Raw genomic sequence first — 24,749 nt, 5'->3', positions numbered from 1 at the left:
TAAAGAGAGCCATTGCGGTGATTGGCAGAGGTGAAACTAATGGATTACAAATACTCACGTCACTGTAATTGATTTGCTTTTATGGTTACTCATGCATTTTTTAGTACATTTCTAAATATGTTATTTTAACTTGTACTTAAGAACATTTTAGAAGAAGTAATGTAATTTGTTACATTTCTACACCCAACCGTCACCGAGTAAATTATAATTTTTTGTGATTGTGTTTTTATTTCCGTTTCATGGTCACGTTGAACATAATCCATATGTTCTTCGTCGTGCCATTTCTGACCAAAGCCCAGCCACTTGCTTGGGGTTTCAGCTTGTAATGTTGTTACCCACATGGCACATTTGGCATGGCACTGTTTTAAAGTTCATAAATTAAGCTATAATTTTGAATTGAATTCATTGGTGTTATTTTATTTGAAAAAAAATGTACATTTTGACATTTTTTTAATGCCTTTGTGGAAAATAAACTGAGTTCCTATTGTGCCAGATTTGGTCTCTTCCTTTTTAAGTTTAACATGAGATGTTTGCTGTATGCAAGGGAACCGTGGCAACAACATTTATTATCAAAAATAAACTAGTACATTTTACTTTAAGTACTATTTAATTGAGCTACTTTTTTACTTGTACTTGACTGTTTTATGTGTGACTTACTTGTACTTGTACTTGAGTACAATTTAAATCAAGTCACAATACTTTTACTTCAGTTGGATATACCAGTGCTTTTTACACCTCTGGTGATTGGAGCTGACCGCAGATTCATGACCTTCTAGTTACAGTTTGTTCACTGTACATTAAATTTGTTTCAACACGGGGAAATTGATTTCCTTTCCGATTTAATAGGCCCTCATTCATAGGTGATATTTGGGTGAAACTACTACCCCTGTTGCCACCCTAAGATCCATATCTCTGCAGCATGTTGTAATTTAATGCTGTAAATCTGACAAATCTGTTTTGCAGACTTTGCCCGAAGGTGTCTTTTCATATTACTTTGAGATTGTGTTCTGACCTGAGATGGACTTCAGGTTTTTCCCATTTTTTTGTATTTTACCTGCAGTTTTTTGTGTTTTTTCATGGCTTTTAACATGGCTAGCTGCACTTGCCATGCAAACATTCCACAGACCCTGAGACTCATCACATAATTATATTTCTTTCATATATATTCCTAAAGAAATCATCACAACTGCCCTGTCATTTTTTCTGTCCATTGCCTTGCAGGTTATCAGTCAGTCCACATGTGTCCAACTTAATGCTCGGGGCCAAATCCGGCCCTTTAGAGCATCCAATTCAGCCTGCAGCAGAAAGCAAAAAAGTCAGATAAACCATGCATCATTGTGTAAATTAAAAACTAATTCAGTTGTTTGATATCTCCAAAATAATACATAACATTCAATGAAACTCCACAATATTAGCAGGGCTTACATTTTAAAAGAACTCTCCTCAATTTTTTCCAAATCCTGCAATTTTCTTAAAAATTGGCCACAAAATCTAACAATTTTTAAGTGAAGATCCTGCAGAAACTGATATATGTCACTTATTGCTTTGATATTATAAGTGCCTTCCATATTTTGTAATTTATTTATATGTGGAAATGGAAACTAGAGCACAATAATGATTCAACTACTAATTTTCCCACCTAAAATCTGCGGCCAGCTTAAAATGTATTGTATTTGGCCTCTGAACTAAAATGAGTTTGACAGCCCTGATTTAGTCTTTTCAAAAAAAGCCTTGTTTCTGGAGCAATAGCCTGGTGTGCTTTTGACATCTATCACAGTGATATCCACTGCATAAGGACCATGAGTGACTAATTCGATCAGTCAAAAACACTTATGAAATTGCCTTCATATGTGACGCACTCTGAGTTATTTTAGTCTTTTCTCTCTATCGTTGCTACCATATGTGTTCCACATGAGGCTGATCCTCTTCTTGAGTTTTTGCCAGCACTGATGATTGGCCCTGAAGTGGGAGTTACACAATCAACATTCACCATTTATCAGGAAAAACAAACGCTCCCGAGAGACAAATCTCATGTCGAGAATTGTCCGAGAAGTTGAGAGTAAACAAAGCAAGAAAAAAAATTGATAGTTCGGTTGTTGAGTTGCGCTGTTTTCTCGAAAATAAGATTATCAGTGACATCAGAGAGTTTTTGTGGCACAGTTTTCCTCTATCCATCCTTCCCTTCTCCTCAGATAAAGAGTGCGACTGTGTTTGATGGCGCACTCTCCTTCACCTCTCACATTAATAACACAACCAGCTTTGTACTTATTGCACTCCAGCTTTCTTCTTCACTACATCAGCTGCTTTCACCCCTCCCTCACACCTCCCACCCACTGCTGCCACACTGATTCACAGTCTTGTCACCTACCAGCTTTATTACTCCCTTCTGTTTGCTTTTTCACTGTCTACCTTCCACAAACTTTGTTTGGTGAAGGATTCCATTTTTGTAATCTCCAAAAGCTCCGTCGGTTTCTTTAAATTTACACATAATCTAATGTAAAACATATCTGGTCAGCAACCAGCCAAATATGAACTCGCCGTTATTAGTATTGTTATTTTTAATAGGCCACTTTGACTCCTAACTCTGGAAAACCAAAAACCAATTCATTTTTTTTTTAATCATTTCAAACGACTTCCTATTATGCATCTATTATGGCACTGAGTAAATATTTCTTAATTATTATTCGGATTATGTCAAAAGCACTTAACAGATTTTTACAAAATTTTAACCAAAGATAGAGCTTACACAATAAAAGATTCCATTACATTGTGAAAGGGTTCCAAATTAATATACTGATCAGTTTGGAAAATCAAAACATCCCTATCTCTCATCATTGGTGAAATTTCATATCTTCGTTTATAATTGACCGATCTTTAGGAAATTTGACTCAGTATTGTTGGGTTAGTTTCTTAATTACCTCACTGAGTTTTAGCCAGATTGAATCTGGACTGCGCATGTCATCTTTTTTTTTTTTTTTTTTTTAATCTGGTACCCAAACATTTGGCCATTCTGTATCATTATTAATGGTGATAGAAATTTATAAATAGCCTTTGAAGCCTCTCTTGTAAATGAGGCTGTTTTTTCTCAATGGGACTTCCTGTATAAATAAAGGTTATGAATATATATAATAAGTAAAAGTGTGAATGATCATGATCACTGATCAAGATAACAGCAAATAAAGATGATATTTTGGTATTGGATTCACGGAGTGCTCGTGTTCTTATATCTACTACTAGCACAGTGCCCATGGGAGGTATGTATTCTTATTGACATTAACAGGAGTTCTACAGTGTGGATGTGAAAATGAATGTAATATGTATATGTATATATATATATATATATATATATATATTTTGTTTTTTGTTGCCAGAACATCACCAAAATTTAATCAGCTGTTATCTGACCCATTATCAACATTTCCTGAGAATTTCATCAAAATCCGTTCATAACTTTTCAAGTTATCGTGTACAGACAGACAGCGTCGCACTGCATTAGCTTAGCATTAGCATTAGCATAGAATAGAACACTGATGATGAAGTCACTGTTGATGACCATCATCAGTTTGAACATTCTTGGAACACCAATGACATCACTGTTGTTGACATCATCAGTTAGAACATTCTGATTGGAACTTTGATGACATCATCAGTGTTCTAAAACAAATTTTGACAGGAGTTCCACAGTGTGGATTGGTGATTTGAAATTGGTTTTGAATTGGTTTTGGAATGACCAAATTACTCCAAAATTACGGATGCACACACTCGGGGTATTTGGAAGCCGTTGACAACGTTTCAGGTTGATCAGACACTGCGTCGGGGAGATATTCGCCCCACAGACACACACACACAGGCCTTTCTTGCATTATAGATAGATTATTTTGCATTAGTATTCATGTTCTTGATTAGTGTCTTTTAAAGGTTTTCAGCACTAAATTATTATATGTATTTTAATATGATCTGTGAAAATTAAACACAACTTCATATCCAAAACAAACGCATAGTATCATCAAAATACAAAAAAACATCCAGAACTGTGAGATTCAATGACCAACAAAATAGAAAGTCAAACTTTGAATAAGGTGCAAAAAAAAGTTAATAAATGAAAGAACTCTATAAGAACTGAGAAAAACTCCTAATGAAGACTGGGAACACAAGGACATCAAAGACAATCCACTGGCACACACTCATGCACTCCTTAAGTAGTGAGGGTAATCAAGGAAATGGGTTCCACCTGTGAGAGAACAAAGGGCGAAAGAGTAGTTCCACCATGTCCTCAACAAGGGCTACAAAAAAAAAAAAAGAAAACAAAGACGGGCAGGAAAAACATAGACAGATACCAGCAGAAACACAAACAGAAAAAAAAATCAAGCAGACAGTAATATAAAATACCAAAGAGCTCCACTGAGACTTGAACTCATAACCTAATCACTGTAAACAGAAACTCAGTCTGAGCAAATAAAACACCAAACATCCCACCAACAGCAGGCTGTGATGGTTGAGTGAGTGGTTGTTTTCCTTTTTTCATTCAACACTTAAGAATATTACCTGATTGCAAAAACACAATCATGACGAAGTGTAATATCAATAATGGAGTGACTGTTGGGACTAACATATTTTATTTATTTATTTATTTATTTATTTATTTATTCAGTTTATTTCCGACATGGTTACATTCACTTTTTTTTTTTTTTTTTTTTTTTTTTTTTTACATTTTTTGTACATGCCGAAAAAGGAGACGAGAGAAGCAGTTTGCTTATCCGGGTCCCGTCCCCTGTTTTACCATCGCAGATTTACATGGGTTTACATGTCTCTCTGGTCAAAACATTCTTGATTTCTTCTTTTTTGTGTATTCTCATCTGTTGGCCTTGTTCCCTGCCAGACGTTGTTAGCATTCCTCCAGTTCAAGAATAGTTCCTCTTTCGAAGGTGTTTGGAAGGTTTTTCCCTTTTCATCCACAATGTCACCTTGTTTTGTCTCTACATCAAGGGTAATCCAGCTGTTGTTAGTTCTATTGGCAGTGTTGTATTTTCCACTGTCTGATGATGGGATCAGATCCAACTTGTATAAACACATCACCACATCCAAAGTAGTATTTTAATGTAATATATCTTAGTTCATAAGCGTGTTTCTAACTGCTGTTGTTAGTTTTATTGGCAGTGTTGTATTTTCCACTGTTAGATTTAAATTGTATAAACACATTATTATATCTTAGTTCATAAGCAAGGCAGTAATTTCATTGTATATAAAAAAAAATCGTGTTTCTAACTGCACATATGACAATAAACACTTTGAATTTAAATTTAATGTAATCATTAATCACCCCACCACCTAGCAATTAAAATGAATAAATGACAGACCTTTTTTACTCTTGGTTTCCACATTTAATTCGGTCTCCGTAAAATAATCACAGTCTGAGTTTTGTTTCCAGTGTTTATATAGATCTGGGTCCATATCCATGATTACCATCAGTAGTGTTGTTGTTTAGGTGGATCCTTCGTATTTTCCCAAGTTGTCCATCGTCTTGATAAGAACTGGTTTTCCGTCCTCTTCTTCCAGGATGTAAATCCTGCAGTTTTTTGACCACGTCTTCAAAATCTTTCCTTCTTTTTTTATTTGGCGTGCTTTCCATGCAATGCTTGCATTTTGTTTCGTCAGGTTTTCATTGATGTACACCTTCATTCCCTTGAGTTTGTTTCGTTGCTTGATTATTTCTCCTTTGAATTTTATATTCGTGAAGGTTATTTTTACAGCTCTGGTATCATTTCTCTTTGGCAGGAGATGGCAGGAGTTGATGTTGTCAGGGTTCAGGACAATGTCCTTCGACTTCAGGAAGTCAATGACCTGTTGTTCAATCGATTTTGTTTCTTCGTCACTCCTGGGTTTTATCTTTAGGCCTGTGATGATGACATCTTTCTCTCTTTCCTTTTGTTCCAGCTGTTCAACCCTCGCGTTCAACAATTTTATCTCTTCAGCATTTCTTTCATTCTTTTCTTTCAGTACCTTTGTTTCGCTTTGTAGTCTTTCCAGTGAATTTTCCAGCGTCTTTTCCAACGACTTTATCTCGGCAGATAGGTTTTGTAGACCCTCGCGTATCATCTCCTTGACCTCTTCCAAACCCGAATTGGGTTCTGAAGGGCCTCCCTGCGGTTTTTTCACCATTTTCCTTCAGTCTTGGGCCCAGTTTTTCAGGCTGTTCAGGCTGTTCAGCTGTAGCCAGCCACAAACACTATAACATAAGTTATAGTGTTTGTGTCCCAGCTGTAAACAAAAGCTTTGAATTATTGAAAAGTATTGGACATTTTTATAATTCATTTCATCAGTAAATAATATTATGCCTTTTGCTGTTTGTTGGTTTGTTTGTTTGTTTACCCTGTGGGTTTCCTGAAGTGAGCCTAATTATACAAAAATAAATTCAGTTTTGCTGCAGACAGACAGTATTTGTGGGGGTGTAGATGTGTTTAATGTGAAAACAGCAAAACGAAGAACTTAAATGAATTAAACAGTGTCTAATAAACTTTAAAATATGACCTAGATTCATTAAAAATTCCTGACAAATACTCTCATCATTCTGTTGTCAGTGGAAATCAACTCAGCCACTTTCACATCCAGGGACTGTAACTCTATATCAAGGTCTGACAGGAATAGAACGTTTTGTTTGAAGTTAGTTGCATCTGATTAAAAGTAGGACAAAAAGTTGCAAACTTTCAATCCAGGTAATTAAAGTTGAGAAAAATGTTATTTATATTAAAAAATGAATTCATCGTGGAGATGAAGTGATTATGATTATGCAAATTATGAACTCTGGTTGGCTTGCAGTATTAAATTAGGCTAAAAGTAAACATTGTCAAAAGATGACGTTACAGTATAGTCATCCATTAGTTGTCTCTGGTCATTCACACATTTTTGTGTGACCAGCTGGTCTGAATAATATTGCAGATTTTTTCCACACAAGATGACACGTTTAATTATTATTTTCACTGCAGATCACTGAAGCTTGTTATTCCTCCTCACTGGAGCGCCACGAGCAGGGACTTTAGAAGGATGTTAGAGAATCCACAATGAGGTGCACCATCACAGCTGATGAACAGAATATATCTTTGACTTTTTTTTCATCATCCCATTGGGGGGAGGAAAGCCATCTCATCTCGTGTGTCTGTTAACTGCCGTTATTGGACCTCCCGTGTAAAACTCATTAAAAAAGACATTTAGGGGATGGATATGAAAATCAATAATATTGACAAAGGGATTTAGAAAATCTTTTTAGTTACTACTATAATGTTTGCAATGGATTTGAAAACAATATAATTGAATTCGATGGAGACGTGATTTTTTTTTTTTTAAATTTTTTTTTTTTTATCAAATAACGACATAGGCTGTGTTGAAAATGGCATACTAACGTACTTTACACTACAAACTCAATGAGTATATACTACAAGTAGGATTAGGATGATGAGCGTTCCCACTTTCCCAAGATGCATTTGGAACTTACGACGACGAAAAAAAAAAAAACCGAAGCACAAAATTTGATCGTTATTTTCTTCGACTAATAAAAAACTAAACCAATCCAATCAGAACTAAGCTTCTTTTTAATGACGGTATCCAATCAAAACTACTTTTGTTCCATGGCTGGAGTGACTCAACATTAATACCATCCAATATCAGGTTGATAATCCCACAATGCAATGCGCAGAACTTTTATGACATTGTAAATAAGTTGAGGGTTTAGAACAAACTTTCGAGCAAAAATTTCAACCATTTACATCTTTTCTTTTGTTGATTTATTGATCTTATGAGGCCTACATTATGTATGTACTGTATCTGATTTAAAAAAAAAAAAAGAAAAGAAAAATTCTTCAGCAGTATTAGAATATATTAAATGATCCTGCATTTGTTATAGCTAATGTTCAATATAAAGGAACAGCATTTCTGTAAAGGTCACCACCCAATACCAATAGCATGTACAACCAAGTGAGCTCTCAATTCTTTGAAAAATGTATTGATTTTTTTCACAAAAACGCATCCTAAATTTAGAGGTCTTACAGGAGGGTGCATGAACCCATCTTGTTGAGTTGCGTAACAAGCTGTATTTTTCTCCCTCCCACTGGTTGTTCTTTCTTTCAGCTCATGTCTCTTTTTATTGAAGCTCTGTCCAATTTTCTGCACATAAGTGCAAAGGCGAAAAAAAAAAAAACAGAAAAAAAACATCTCTCTTAGTTATTTATAATTAAACCCTCCTGATTAGAAATGACACTTATTCCCTTTGCACATCAATAATGGATTCATAGCTCACCTGTCAACAACAACACATTTACTCATCTATTGATCGGCCACAAAACTAATGTGTGGAGGGTTGATTCACTCTCTTGAACCAAATTGAAATGTCATGACATACTGTGTGTTAGTGTGTAATTAAATACAACACAAATGTAGCTTTGTGGCAGTTTCACTGAAAGCACGAAGCAATCATGGTGGATAAATGGTCGGAAAGATGTTAGGGGATGTTGTATAAGAAAAAAAAAATGTTTTAAAAAACAGAAACTGTTGCATTTTATTTATTTTTTGGATCTAACATAAGTTTTATGTTAGATCCAAAATAGAATCTTAAAATAGCCAAAAATGAGTTAAGCTCTTTTTTCATGAGGTTGACAACAAGTCTTTCCCAAATTATGAACCATATTTCTCTTAATTTTCTCAGAATTTCCAAGTCATTCCCCAATATTTTTGGTAATAATAATTTTTACCATTACCAGCCCTCCCTAATATATACATTTAAAGTTCAATAAATGTTAAGAGTTCGATTGGTCTATTTAATATAATTTCTAATATATACATTTATATCATATTAGTGTTTCAATGGTCTTTCATAATCAATGTGCTTTAAAAAATAAGTATATCGGCCTCCAAAATCGGCTGTAGATATCGGCCATTGGCCGATTTTTTTTTTTTTTTAATCGGTATCGGTATTGGCCTTTGAAAATCCCATATCGGTTAACCTCTATACTGTATACACAGTAACTAAAGATTTATCACATGTTGCTATACATTAAAAACACTACTGAATCACAGCATAATGCTACACACAGTCAGTAAGATTTTTCTGTTATAAAACACTTTAAATGAAACTGTAATCCTTTGAGATAACACACAGAATTGCAGCTCTTTAGGATCAGGACTTTTCATCTACACTAAGGTATTTACTGTAGATTATAAAATGGCAGAATCTCGTGAGTCGATCAGAACTATTGCTCATATGATTGAAATTTTTAACTTTCTTTTTTTTAATACAGTGAGTTCATGATACAATGTGATGGGCCATAATGGGCTTGTGATAACGATACAATGCAGTTGAAAAAATAACCATGACTTTAAATCCGGACATACTTAAATATGGGTATGACCTTTTCTAACTCAATAGGAATATATAAAGATAATCAGAGAGTGCAAAGCTTTGCCAAATTTAGGTCAGCTCATCAAATTTAATTTAAATCTGTTCAGAACTTTTTGAAATATCCTTTGCTCAAAACCTTCTTTTGGATACTGTATCCACAGTACCTTCTGGATCATCTCCAAAATGGAACTCTTTCTTCCTTTTGACATTGTTTATCAGCACAACAAATTTAATTTAAATCTGTTCAGAACGTTTTGAGACATGCTGCTAACAATTATCCATAGATTACTTCCTTGGCAGAGGTAATAAAAACAAACTATAGCAATCTGGTTTGTAGTCGATGATGTTTTTTTTTACCTGACCTTTACTCTCTCATGATACCACTCGTACCCTCAACAATGACGTTTTAATATTGAAATATCTTGTCGCATGATGTGTCATTCCACCTTTATTTTAAACTAAATCTTTCATCCATCCATTTTCTGACCCTCTTGCTCATTTTTCCGTTGCAGGGTCTGCTGGTGCATATTGCCAGCTCTCATTGGGCATTAGGCGGGGGGTACACCCTGGACAGAGCACCAGTGCATGAACTAAATCTTAACTAAAATGTTTGTTCCAGAACACAGACTAGATTATGAACACTGAAATTAAAAGATTACAAAATGTAAAGTTGCTAAACCTTTAGTGTTTAGTGTCCTTAAATTGTATTAAACAAAAGCCTACTTAAGTGGCTTAGTAATTGAAACCTGTTAGCAGGTGTAAAGATGCTTCGACAGCTTCTTTTCCTCACAGTTTTTCACCGCATCAGAAATCCCAGACTGTCAACAAACAATATTGAACTATATTTAGCCTCTTGTTGCAAGAGACAAAAATATATCAATAAATGTGTGAGAATAAAACAAATGGCGTGTCAACGTGATGTGAACATTATAACATATCTTCAGTGAGAGACAGGAATGGAATAGTTATTTTTAACAAATTGGCTTATTTTGAGTGTTTTTCTTTTCCACGCTGTTTTAATTAAATGTAAGACGGTGCTGCTGCTTTATTTAGCTTCATGCTGGCTTAGCTGTTAATTAGGTCTGGAATTGTTTGCTCCAAAGGTTCATCCTTTTGTCGTAGATTTGCTCCAAATAAAAATAATCAAGACAGCTTTGATATTAAAATAAAGGGGGGGACTCTGCTTTACTGTGACACTCACTGTCGGTATTTTTTTTTTCTTACATTTGTTTTCATCAAGTCATAATTAAAAGACAGACGCTGCCAGGGTAGAAGTTCTGAAGGGAAAGATTAAAACCACTTTCTCTTTGATGTAATATATATATATATATATATATATATATATATATATATATATATATATATATATATATATATATGAATAATATTTTTTAAAGTAACTGATTTCACAATAATTGAGCAAACAGCATTGAAAGTCTTCTCCATGGTTTGGTGCTTGTCTCATCTCCTGGTCGTCTTGGGGGCGGTCCTTGCGGTGTGTGGGCCTGGGGCAGCCTGCCGCACCGGCGTGGGGGGTGGGCGCGCTGGGGAAGTGCTGGCGTCTATGACGCGATTGCATGGCACTTTGGGATGATGCTGTTTGCTGGGGGGTGGCGTTCGCTGTTCTGGTGTTTGGGGTCGCTGTCGATCGCCTAGTGGGTCTGTCCTGCTATCTGCGGGCCGATGGGTGGGTCCGGGCGCCTTTGGCTGGGGGCTGCTATACCACGCCAGGTGTGTGCCCTTGGTGTGCCTCCTTCTCGCTGTGGTTGCCGTTGGTTGGATGCACGCCGGTGGGAGGCTGGATGGTGGCTGGGTTGGAGGTGCTTCGTTCAGATGCTCACTCTTGGGGGTTCCCGTTCCCGGGTGGGTGCCCTTGAGGTCTGGTGGGCTTCACCCGCTGGCTGGGCCAGTCTTGGCGAGGTCTTCTGGTGCATGCCTGCGGGTGCGGCGTGGGGTGGCCCCTGCTTGGGCGGTGCTTTGCGGGGCCGGGGTCTACGGGGCTGTGCGGGGGGCTTTGGGGATGGGGGTTGCGGTCGGTGGCGGGTTCAGCCGGGTCCTTGGCTCCTTGGGGCTTTCTCGGGTGTGTATGTGGGGGGCGGTGGCTGTCTCTCAGTTTGGGATCTTTAGGGTGTCTGGGTGGCTGCTCGGTCGTGGGGGGTGGCCTGAGGCTGCTTGGCCCTCGCTTGTTTTGCTGGCCTGACTGCGTCTTTGGGCCCAGGGCGGCGCTTGGATTCGCAGAAGCGGTTCTTGCACAAACATTGGTCATATGGCACTAGCATGTCTTGGGCTGTGGGATAAACTCATACTGGGCCTAAACTTAGACACGTTGATCCCAAATACCAGTTTTAGCTATTACCACTCACTTCTTCCCTCTGTCCACAGCCACCACCATTATACTTAAGCTGCACACTTGACACCATATTCTCATGAAAATGCCAACGTAGAACTGATATTTACCTATTCAAAAATTAAACAGTGTGATTTAAATTAAAATACCTCAAGTTGAGGGTGTTTCTTAGCAATTTTTTAGTTGCGCTTAAAAAAGAGATGAATTAGATTAATTAATTACAGAGCACGATTTATTAATCGCACAATCTTTTTAAACTCTTGACAGCACTAAAACAAAGTGCCTGACACAAAAACTTGGTCAACAATTTTTTGAAAATAATTTTTCTGAAGGCAAATATCCCTGGGGTCATAATGACCCCAAGGGTTAAATGTGTTAGTAATACGCAAGGATAATAGGAGGATTTATCATTTTAAATGTCTTTTATGGATTTATGTTTTTTCTCTTTCATACAGAGCACATTTAAATTCAAGTCAGAGAGCGATATCTACTTAGCGGAGCATCATAAACAGGTGTTGTACGATAATAAATTGGCCAGCTCCATCAGCTTTACTTATAATGCCAAGGCTACCGATGCCCAACTCTGCCTGGAGTCCTCACCCAGGGAGAACACTTCCATCTTTGTGCATTCGCCGCACGCCCTCATGCTGCAGGTCAGTCGAATTATTCTGTTGCGCAACACTTAAGGGATTGTGTCTTTCATATTTATCGCATTGGTAATAAAATTCAGAAAGTTTTAAGATTGTGTGCTCTGTATTTTTTTTATCCTCACAGGATGTGAAAGCTACAGTGACTCACTCCATACACAGTGCCATCCACTCCATTGGAGGAATACAAGTGCTCTTCCCTCTCTTTGCTCAGCTGGACTACCATCAGCTCAATGAAAGCCAGGCGGAACCTACAGTATGGTAAGTCAGGGTTAGGTATTCTATTCCACCAGTTAGAAGACTCATTACCATGCACATTTACATGATGGATTTTCTTTGTCCCTTTTTCAGAGCCCTTAAGATAATTTCAAACAAAAACTTAAAAAGTGTCTCTGGAGAAAATCACCTACCCTACCTTTAAGTTTTTGTATTTCTATGTTTTGTGTATTTCCGTTTTTTTTTTTTTGTGTAAATGTTGTTTGTACATCCTGTCTAATTTGTTTGTTGTACTTCAGAAATGACTATACTATATGGCATGTATAGTCTGTGAATGTAGAACCCAGCAAGAATAGCTACTTTTGCAGTGTAGCTATAACTGATATAATCTATCTATCTATCTATCTATCTATCTATCTATCTATCTATCTATCTATCTATCTATCTATCTATCTATCTATCTATCTATCTCTTACCATACTTTTCGATCTACTGTATATTAAATAGGCTAACTAGCTATCAGTTTATCTTTCTGTCTAACTATTGGTATAGCTATCTTTCAGTAACTTTGCTATGACCATTTTGCAGGTAAACAAATATATAATGAGTGTTAGCACAGCTCATAATCCTGAGATCAAAGTGGTGTTTTCATGTTTCAAGCTAATCGTTGACATTCACAAAAAATCACCTTGTTTTTTCCCCTTCCTCTCACTTTATATTTGCAGTCGCTTTGCTTGTTTTGCTTCGTTTATTACAGAAATGACTGCTCCATTACATGTTGATTACTGAATCCAGCGTCTCCTCTTCCTGAATGAGCCTTTTTTTTTTTTTTTTTTTTTTTTAACCAGTGCCACTCTCCTGGCTTTTCTGATCGAGCTCTTGAAGAGTTCTGTTGCCATGCAGGAGCAGATGCTTGGAGGAAAGGGATTTTCGGTCATTGGCTACCTGCTGGAGAAGGTAAAGATGCCGTAGAAGCAAGACTTATTTTCAAATTACAAGATGGTCTTTTTTTTCTCCCACAGTTACGCTGAACAAAAAGTGAATGAAAGATATTTGATAGAATTGGACTTATTCTAGGTTTTATCCCTGTTTCTCATTTTGTCACTTTTTTTATCTGTGTATTTGCTTTATCAGAAAGGAGCTTAGAGTGTGTTCTGAGATAAACTTAATTCAGAGTGTCCAGGTTACCCATGCCCGATAAAGATGGGGGAATGGGTAAAGGAAAGCAACCAGTGCCTTATCAGAGTTGGGAAATAGCTTATTCACATTAAGTTTGCCCCATGAGAATTTATTTTATGTTTCTTGCAGGTTCTAGGCTACAACACTGCATGTTGACCAGAATAGTATTGATTCATCTGCAAGCCTTTTTTTAACAAGTATGCATTAAATATGTATTTATTTATTAACTGAATTATGGGTGGAGCTCCATAGGTGCTAGTTTTAATAGAAGGGGCGTGGCCAACATTAGGGGTTCATGACAAAAGCTGCCCAAAAAGTCCCACCCCCATATAGCCAATAATAAAACAGCTTGGTTTCAATCCATAAAAGGCAGTCACTCTTACATTTTTACAACAAAATACTTTTAATTGAATTATTTTTGACAAAATTGTCAATAATTGGATGAGAAACAGCCCTACTCCATACCCAAATATATTTGTTTTCAGTAGAAAAAAATGGTTTTGGTGTTTATTTACTCTTTAAATTTTGAATACCGGTACTTGTCCTGGTCTGTTTATAAAAAATTGAGTTTTTAAAAAATATATGCATAATGCAAGGAGTAAGAAATGCAATTTAAGATTAATTTGTTTTACTCTGCTCCAATTTTAATGTCCCTAATCGGAAAGTACACTGTAACCTGTAATCTTTTAAAGCTCAAGCCTAAACAATGAGTTTAAAGGAATAACTAGCTCCATTATTAATGTTTCAACACCAGTATTTGCTTACACTCTCTTGGGTTGCAAAATTTTGCTGCTGTGTTCAAAGTGAGTTTCTGCTCTTTAAGAAATTGGACGAAAATGTACTTTGTTGGGGTTTTTGCAGCAGAATTACAGCTGGGCATTGTCGGCCCCTGTGAGCTGCCTTTTAATCTTCAAGTTTCCAACCTGCTGCCAGGTTTCACACTTTCACCTATCACACCATCTGTTGTGGACCTATATTTGCCTTTCTCAGCATGCACCTAACAGGACAGAAAACAGGTGTCAGACAGCACAGGTAAATGGCGAAGTGTTAAAGTTGACAATTTATGCAAAATTGAAACAAAATGCTCATATTTTGGGTTTTTTTTTTTTTTTTTTTATTTTTAGGAGTGCTTGAAAAGGTTTTGTAGCTTTATGAAATAAACAAAGTAATGGAAATGAAAAACATAACATGTAGTTACCCATTTTAAATGCTATGGAACGATTAGTAACTATTATTTCAGCAGACATGGACAACTAGTGGCCTGGGGACCACATGTGGCCCTCTGTCTAATTATTTGCGGCCCCCAAAGCAAATCCCCAAAAATTGTGATTTAAGAAGTTGGAAGGAATATGAAGCTCAATATAATACACAGTCTCAAAGCGCTTTACATATCAGCTCATTCACCCAATCACTCTCACATTCACACACCAGTGGGACAGGACTGCCATGCAAGGCACTAGTCAACCACTGGGAGCAACTTAGGGTTCAGTGTCTTGCCCAAGGACACTTCGACACATAGTCAGGTACTGGGATCGAACCCCCAACCTCTCAATCTGAAGATGACCCACTACCACCTGAGTCACGGTCGCCCAAATAACTCCCAAAACTCACAAATTGGCAGCAAAATGACTCATAAAAATGTAAAATGACAACAAAGACAGACACAACAACCACTTAAACATACAAAATGACTACAAAAATACACAAAACAACAACACATTACAGAATAGCTCCAAAGACACACGAACTGTTAACAAAAATTACACAACATGACATGAGAATACAGTAAACAAAAACAAAAAAATACAGAAATGTACCCTCAAAACTCACAAATCAACAACAAAAATGCAGAAAATGACAGAAAATGCACCAAATTACAACAAGCACACAAAAAAATAACAAGAGAACACAAAATGACCGCAAAAACACACAAAATCACTAAAAACTGACAAAACATTAAACTTATCAGTACCAGAAATGCCCAATTCATGCATAAAAACCACATTTTCTACTCTTTCACCTGCTTGTGTTCTTTCCACAGTCGTCCCGTGCACACATCACGAAGACAGTGTTAGAGCAGTTCCTCTCCTTTGCTAAGTACCTGGATGGCCTCACACATGGAGCACCATTACTTAAGCAGCTTTGTGACCACATTCTGTTCAACGCTGCAATCTGGATCCATACGCCTTCAAAGGTGAGCTTCGTGCTGGGGACTCAGGTTAAACGAATGGAGTGAAAATAGAATGATAAATGTAACCAATCATGAGTGGAGACACGACCTGACATTGAAGCAGCAACTATTGTGTGTCCAAACACCCTCAGATAAACAGTGTGGGAGGCTTGATTGGGGAATGGACCACATAGTGACAAACAAGAGGAAGCCTAATCAATCACAACCCAAACATGCTGACATCACTGGGAGGTGGGGACGTGTATAGTCAGACCTGGGAACACAAGGACACAAGAGTTAACATGTGAATCAAAACAACTAGAAACAAGTACATATTTATCTTACCCTGCCTATTGCAATTTAACCAATAACCATCTTCATTTCTATAGTCACTATATACATGAACTTTCTCAGTGGTTTGCCTCTTTTCTTCCTGCCACTGTATCCTTTGTTTAACATGTCCACCGTCTCCCTTCTATACCGAACCATCGAATCTCTCCTCACGGACCTTATCTCCCAACTTCTCCACCTCAGCTGTTCTACTCATCTACTCATTTGTAATTACAACAAATAGTCATCTCATAGCGCTTGTCAAAAATATAAAATTCTTAAGGAAAAAACAAATCCACGTGAACATGCATCGGCTACTTTAAAAACTGAACGGACCGATATTAAAGGTCACTGTTTCAGCGTCCATCCATTGATTCGGGACTTTTGTGGTGGTTCACGGCAGAAGCTTAACACAAGTGCAGCTGGGTTGCCGATCACCCGGAACTTAAAACAACCATGACCCCATCTTGAAGGTGGAAAACACTGGTGCGGCCGGAAGGTTTTCAAAATAAGACTAGTTCAAGAAACATATTTTTTCCGTAATTTTCTGGCACCCCCTTTAGGCCACGGCATTTTCCTCAACTGCCTATTAGGCGAGTCGGCCCTGGCTAGACTACTACTGTACCCTGATGAGCTCACAGTCTCTGTCTTTCTTGTGTTGACTTTTAATCCTCTTCTATTTAGAGCACATCTCAACCTTTCAAAGTTTTATTTCTGCTTCTCGCTCTCGCTACCGACGGCACTGCCATCGGTAAATATGGCTACACGTGTAAGCCTTACTTTTGCATATCATGAGTCAGAGGTTCAGTTTTTTTTTTTAAATTATTACTTTTTGATCATGTTTGTAATGTAGTGTTACGAGTGGCACTATAGTGATGAGATGTGCCAGCTCAGATATTTTTATACTGTATATATATATTTAACTAGATTTATATTTGAGGAAGTAAAAGTATAGAATACAGTTCCCAGAGATTGTGTGTGATGTTTTTAGTTTGAAAAAGAATAATAATTACAATTGTAAATAAAATTTTCATTATCATTTATTTATTATACTTTTTTTTTAAACTAAAGTGATATTTGAGGAAGTGTGTGGTGGAGTTTTAATATGAAAAAGAATAATAATCAACAAAGAATATCATTTGAATCAGTAATTTTTTTAGATTAATTGACCCCATTTGAATTCCGGACGACCCCACATGGGGTCACGACCCCATGGTTGAAACACTGTCATAAGTCCAGCCGGATTGGATCTTTAAGCTGAATACCTGATAGATTCACAGCCTGATCCTGAACCGACCCATTACTCTGACCCGTGCACTGCTTCATTCATCCAATCCCCGCAGCTGATTCTTTTTTTTTTCTTTCGTGTTCTATATATTACCTGTAAAATTGAGAGGAAGTATTTCAAAGAATATGAGTTTATGTGGCATATATGCATTGGCCTATCAAATGCCACAAGGGTTGGTCAGTCCATGAATAAATAAAATAGGGAAATAAATAGGAGTGTGTCTGGAGGCTTGCCTGTGACTTCTATAAAATAGGACATGAAGAATGAGAGTGGGAAGAAGGGAGAGGAACAGGGATGTAATAAAGTGGGTTAGGTCCCTTTCATACTGCACTGGGATGGATGGAGCTTCTTTGTCTTTCTCCCTGAGGACTTTACAAGGAAGTCCCCTTTTCCCCCCGTTTCCAGCCCCAGGGCTGCACAAGTTGGCCGTCTGTGTGATTTACTATGGCAAGCGTGCAATATGCAGGAATAAAAGTCGACATAAATTTTTTTTTTTTTTCTGGTGAACAGGTGAATATGCGCGAGTGCAATTCCCCTACACATCTCCTAAGGGCTTACATTAAAAATCTCTTTTGTGTTCAATTAGTGCGAGGCTTTAAAACATCTCCTATCATAACTTTACTGCTGCCTTTCATCATTACTCACATGTGACTTATTAATATCATTTCTATGACGGCGTAAAAAGGAGAAAAGCATAGGGAGCAAAAAAAAAATACATCTGCTATGGAATAAATATTCCTGTCAGGTCGTTGGCTAATTACATAGGACATGCTAATCATCACGTAGCAGAGTGGAATAGCAACTAATGCTATGAAATGGACTAATGCATAGTGATTGGTCATCCTCAGCCCACGTCTGAAAGGATTATAGGCTCAGTTAACATAAATGTCCAGGCTGATTTATAATGTATTTGAATCAATTCCATGACAATAAAGCTACTCTTAGCCAATATGTTAACCCTCCTCAAATGTTACTAACACATTTTATCCTTGGGGTCAATTATAATCGTAATCACCTAATTGACGATTAATTACAATTATGGCGTAGCTATAATTATAACTGTAATTTTAATAATCTGTTGCAGTCGTAATTGAATTGATAATTGACTTTTTAATTGTAATTGCCATGAAAATTCTATAAAAAATGGTCAGTTACAATTAAATGTATTCATGTTACAGTTATGTATATTTCTACACGTAGGTAGAAAACGATTATTAAGATATGTTTCATAACAAGCTTTTCCACATTTTACCATTAAAAAATAATAATAAAATCGAGACGTATACTGGCACAAAAAAAGGCTCAGACGCCCACACCAAAAATATTAAAACCTATACTTTCATTGATTAGGAAGCCTAACAAGGAAACCAATAGACAGGAAAGAAAATAGATGATAGATATTTGTTTTAACTGTACAAAGCGGTGTACATACTCTGTACTCTGTAGTGGTATAAAGGGGTATATTTGTGGGTGCAAAATAAAATAGCGTGTGTGATTTCCCTGGTGTAATTCTATGCGACATGCGCATGATAAATTGATAAATACAGTTTGCACCAATGTTCGCTGGACTTGAGCAAATAGATAATAAATGTTATCCCCTATACTAAGACCCTCCTCGGGCAAGGAAAAACGCAAAATACCCAGTGGGAAAATGAATTACACACAAATATGTCATGTACATCCAAGGTGCACATTAGGATATAAACACGTGATGAAAATATCAGTGTTTATAATGCTGTGTTCGCCGTGAAATGTGCATGTTTACAAGGACTTTGCGGGCATGTGTTCATAGTACAGAGCCAGAGAATATCCGGATGCCCCTCCCTCCTCTCATGTCCGGTCTAACCCTGGTTCAAAAATAAAAATTAAAATAAACGTTTTGCAACACCGGATTAGTCCAAAATAATGGATGCACGCACTCAGGCTATGTGCAAGCTGTTAAAAAAACATTCAGACACTGCGTCAGGGAGATGCTGTATGTGCTCCACACACACACACGCACACATACGCACACGCACACACACAGACCTTTCTTGATTTATAGTTAGAATTTACAGCTGATTTAGGACACATTATCATAAGAGATGCTAACAGAAAGCTAACACGAGAGGAAGGTGAAGTTTTATTAGGTTATTTATTTCCAGCTCAGTAATTGCGATTAATTGTAGTTGACTTTTAGAAATTGAAAATGTAATTGTAATTGACATTCTGAGGATTAAAAAATAATTGCCATTTGCTTGTAATTGGAAAAAAAAAAAAGGTCACTGTTATTGTAACTGAATTGTAATTTAACATTAAAATGTAATTGTAACTGAAAAATGTAGTTGACCCCAACTCTGGATATTTGCCTCCAGAAAATTACTTTCAGAAAATTGTTGACCAAGTTTTTGTGTCACTCTGTTTATTTGTTGAATACATAAATAACTGTTTTCTCTAGCGCCACCATCAGGCCAAACTTTTAAATTAGAATGAATTTTTCTTCAATGTCTTTCATCCAAATCTTCTCAAATTTACTGGTAACAATAATGACCACAAGAGTATGAACAATATTGGTTGTGGTGATGATATGAACTTTACAACAGCGCCACCACCAGGTCAAACTTTCAGTTTTAGAGTTTGTGTTGGAAAATCTTTCATCCAATGGTTTTCTAGTTTGGGGTGCACATTCATGCCTCTCACAGAATGAACCATACTGATTGATGTTGGTCTTTCCATTTTTGGATGATGTATGCACAGCTACAGTATGTGTGCATAATGTGTTCAGCACATTGAAAAAAACATCATCATGATCATTTTCTGCTTAATCAATTTTACCCCTAAAATTAGGAAAAATCATGAAATACAAAGTTAAAAAAAAATGCATTTTTGTATGTATTTTTTGAATGATAAACATTGAGGGGGGTCAAATTGACCCCAAGGATAATAGGAGGGTTAATGTTATGTGTTCTCCCTGCAGCTGCAGCTCTCTTTGTACACATACCTGTCGGCTGAGTTCATCGGCACAGCGACCACATACAACACCATCCGCCGAGTGGGCACGGTGCTCCAGCTCATGCATACCCTGAAGTACTACTACTGGGCTGCTAACCCTGCAGAAAGCAGCAACATCACACCAAAGGGAATGGGTAAGACCTCATCCATTTCATTTCTGGAGCAACATTTATCATCGCTAGCACCATTTTACCTGGAGCCAGTGGAGGAAGAGTCAGGGTGAATCAGGGTGAAACCTTAGGTTAATCAGTTCATATATATAATCTGCTTGTCTTTGACTTTGTTGGTAGAAAAATGCAAAAATTAATACATTTTTTGTTATGAGGCGATTATTTCAACTGATGACTCAGACATTTTTAATAAATACACCATTTAACTTGTGTGTTAAGGGCAAAATGTTCCAAAAAGCTCATGGGCAACTGGTGGACCGCATGTGGCTGTCGCTCTGACTTTGTACGGTTCTCAAAGAAACTGTATAAATGATAGCAAAATACACAGAACAGCAACAGAAACTCACAGAACAGCAACACAAACAAAAACACACCAAATGACAACAAAAACACACAGAATGGCAACACCAAATGACAACAGAAACACGCAGAACAGCAACTAAAACTAACCAAATGACAACAAAAACGTAAAAAATGACAGAGAAATACACACAACAGCAAGACAAACACACAGAATGTTAACAAAAGTACAGAGAATGGCAGCAAAACACACAAAACGACATTAAATACACAAAACAGAAACAAAAAGACACAGAATGACTCCAAAAACAGAAATTACAGTTAACAGCAACAAAAAGACACAGAATGGTAACAAAAGCACATAGAACGCCCAGCAAATATACACAAAATGAATCCAACACAGACCAAATGACAATAAAAACACACAAAATGACAGAAAAACACATAACAGTAACAAAAACACACAGAACGGCAACAAAATTACTTTAGAACACACAACATGACAAAAAACACACAAAATGACAACAAAAAAACACACAAAATGACAACAAAAACACAAAAAATGATATAAAAACACACATAACAGCAACAAGAACACTAAGAACAGCAACAAAAATTCCAAAAATGCACCGTCATAACAAAAACCCACAAACTAACAACAAAAAAAATACAAAACAACAAAAATATACTTAAATGATGGGAAAATGTATAAAAAGCAAACAAAACCCTTTGTTCCATCCTGTATCAATGCTCAGATTGGTCTCTATTCTCAATGCTGCTATGAATGTTAATAATGTGGCTCTTGGATCAGACAAGCTCATTTTTGTGGCCCCCGCTGTGATAAAAGTTGCCCATCTCTGATCCAAATCATGTACATGCTTGCAGCAATACCACACTGCTTATGCAAAAGGATGTGATTGGACTGAGGAAGTCCTCATAAAGCATGTGGCTCTCATCTAAATGCTCAGATTCTAAGTAAAGCTCAGTGTTTTGAAATGAAAACCATTGGGAGTCCAAATCATTCTGGGCAAATGAAGGCTTGCTATCAGAATCAGCGCCACATCTTCTGTGCATGTGAAATGAGTTCTAGCTCCACATGGAAGCGCCTGCCTGTCAGCTGTGAGAACCCAGGCATCAGCGGAGATGACAGCGAGGCTGAGGATCTATCAAGATTGTCATTGGCTGGGTGCTTGGTGTGGGTGTGGGTGTGAGGTCCCTTCCTGGAAGATGGGCCAGTGGTGTGACTGACAACTGCAGTCTTTCAAACGACTGCATGTCACTGAGCACAGTGAGCACACTGAGCACAGTGAGCACAGTGAGCACACTGAGCACAGTGAGCACACTGAGCACAGTGAACACAGTGAACACAGTGAACACAGTGAACACACTGAGCACAGTGAGCACAGTGAACACTGAGAACACTGAGCACAGTGAACACAGTGAACACTGAGCACACTGAGCACAGTGTTTTTGTTGTTTTATGCATTTTTGTTGTTGTTTTGTGTTCTTTGGGGGTGATTATTTTGCATTTTTTTTTTACATTGTTTTGTGTGTTTCTGCTGTTGTTTTGCATATTTTTCAGTCATTCTCTGTATTTCTGTTGTTTGTAAATTTGTTGTTGTTGTACTGTATATTTTTTTTTCCTTTTTTGGTTTTGTTGTTGTTTTAGGCATTTCTGTTGTTGTTTTGTGTGTTTTTTGGGTAATATTTAGCATTTTTGATGTTTTTTGTGTTTGTTCTTTTGTATATTTTTCTTTCATTCTTTGTATTTTCATTGTTGTTGTTTGTAGATTTTTCCCTCTTTTGGTTTATTTTGGTTGTTTTTTATGCATTTTTGTTGTGGTAATATTTTGCCATTTTTTTACGTTGTTTTGTGTTTTTTTTTTTTGCCGTTTGACATATTGGTTTGTCATTCTTTGTATTTTTGTTGTTGATATTTGTGGATTTGTTGTTGTTCTGCATATTTTTTTGTTATTTTTGTTGTCCTGTAGCAGTTTGTGCCTTTACTTTGGGGCCCACCGAGGGGCCGCACCAGTTGCCTGTGTCTAATATCGACAGTAGATCAAGTGAAGTGATTAAAAAACAAATAAATCCATGTAACCTTGGAGCAAGGCATGATGCTCTTATTCAAAATAAAGCAGGTTTTAAAGGCTGAGGATTTATTCACTCAGGAATTATTGAACTCATATACTTTTGCCTTCACTCACCCCTAAAAGCTTTAAGGGAGGTACTTTTAGCTTGTCATTGAGTTTTTTGCACCAGGGATGCTTTCAGCCGTGGCATGGAGTGACCTAATGCTTTGGACTCCCACCATCATTTATTGCATGATTTATGCACTTTCCTCTGAACAATTAGTCAGATCGACTGTAATCATTCTTGTTTTATCAAATCCCATTTGATGATCCATATTGTTGTCAATGCCATGACTTCATTAACATCACTCCTAAGCTGTAAAGAAGATTAATCACCTCTACGCAAATGTTTTTTCAATACACTCCTTTACCTCGTCCCCTTGAGATGCAAGAAGTAAAGCGATCTGTGAATGAGAAACAAGCACTGCATGTGCAGAGCGCTCGCTCGTTGTAATTGGTTGTGAGTAACTGAAACGCAGTAGCTGTGGTAATAATGTTCTTATTATTGCTTCCATGTTGGCCTCCGTGGCTGCTCTGGGTTTCCCTCACTCCTTCGATTAATCAGTGTCTGGGTGCAGAAGCACTTACCGTCCCTCTGCAACCTCGGGGAGCCTCGGCATTGATTGCATTGACCGGCGGTGAGAGCGGGATGGTCGTGTGCCTGATGCGTCTCTATCGCTCATCATGGCACTGTCTCTGTTACCATGAAACATGTGTCCGACCACAGTAGAGGTTGGAGTTTATCACAGGAAACGCCACCTGGTGGAGTGACGTGTTCCTCCTGAGATGCTTTTGTTTTTTTTTGACCCAGTTACCAGTACTTTGGCCTCTGGAGGATTTGGAAAATGGAGATTTTTGTTTGTTTGTTTGTGTGTGTGTGTTTTCATTTACCCAGTTGTCTGCACATGATAATTAAAAAATGGCTTTTTAGAAATAGATCCTTTGTGTCAGTACCAGAGAATTGGCTTTATTGTTATTTGAGGTCAGATTACCCATGTAAGCACGAGTAAAACATGAGCTGCTGAATAAAGTCAGATTATATAATATATGACACATCAAAGCAGTCAGCAGGGTGATGGGGGAAGAACTCATAAGAAAACATCAAAGCGATCAGCAGACGCCTCTGAGGAAGCCTGACAGTTGGCAGTCAATACATGTCAGGAGATCAAAGTAATGACTCCAGAGGGGTGTTCCATAAAGGAGGGTTAACAGACTCTGAGTCTATCCTTAAACTCTGGGTCAACATACCCCGCGATGGCAAACTCTGGGTATCGGATTCCATTATAGCTGGTATGAAGTGGGTCAATTAACCCAGAGTATGTAAACATTAGGTTACTTTCATGCACGCGTGTGATAAAAAGCCATCATCAATGGATCAGAGATTACGCGAGCTGCCATGGCAACCACCCGGAACAGAGTGATTTATTCACCCAGATAGGTGAAATAAGCTGGCATTTTAGGAATATGAGCCTGTTTTTAATGTGAACGCACCTGCAGTGACTATAGTGGCTTAAATCACCCGTGATTAATCGCACTTTTTGGTCACTTCATCACTTTATCGCTTCAGTGACGTGACGAGCGTGGAATAATA

At 37.4% G+C, this 24,749-nt stretch overlaps 1 protein-coding gene across 1 annotated transcript in view; it reads left to right on the top strand.

Moving 5' to 3' along the window:
- nbeab (neurobeachin b) overlaps window positions 1-24,749 on the top strand; it is a 314,839-nt gene that overhangs the window by 85,762 nt on the left and 204,328 nt on the right. The window contains exons 9-13 of the mRNA XM_028465652.1: window positions 12,191-12,388; window positions 12,510-12,643; window positions 13,447-13,555; window positions 15,819-15,971; window positions 20,522-20,690. Of these exons, the coding sequence (XP_028321453.1) occupies window positions 12,191-12,388; window positions 12,510-12,643; window positions 13,447-13,555; window positions 15,819-15,971; window positions 20,522-20,690 (763 nt within the window). The remainder of the gene's footprint in view (window positions 1-12,190; window positions 12,389-12,509; window positions 12,644-13,446; window positions 13,556-15,818; window positions 15,972-20,521; window positions 20,691-24,749) is intronic.

Source organism: Gouania willdenowi, chromosome 13, assembly GCF_900634775.1.
Source record: "Gouania willdenowi chromosome 13, fGouWil2.1, whole genome shotgun sequence".
NCBI lineage: Eukaryota > Metazoa > Chordata > Actinopteri > Blenniiformes > Gobiesocidae > Gouania > Gouania willdenowi.
Note: the sequence above shows the minus strand (reverse complement) of the source record. Positions and strands in the feature narration are given on the sequence as shown.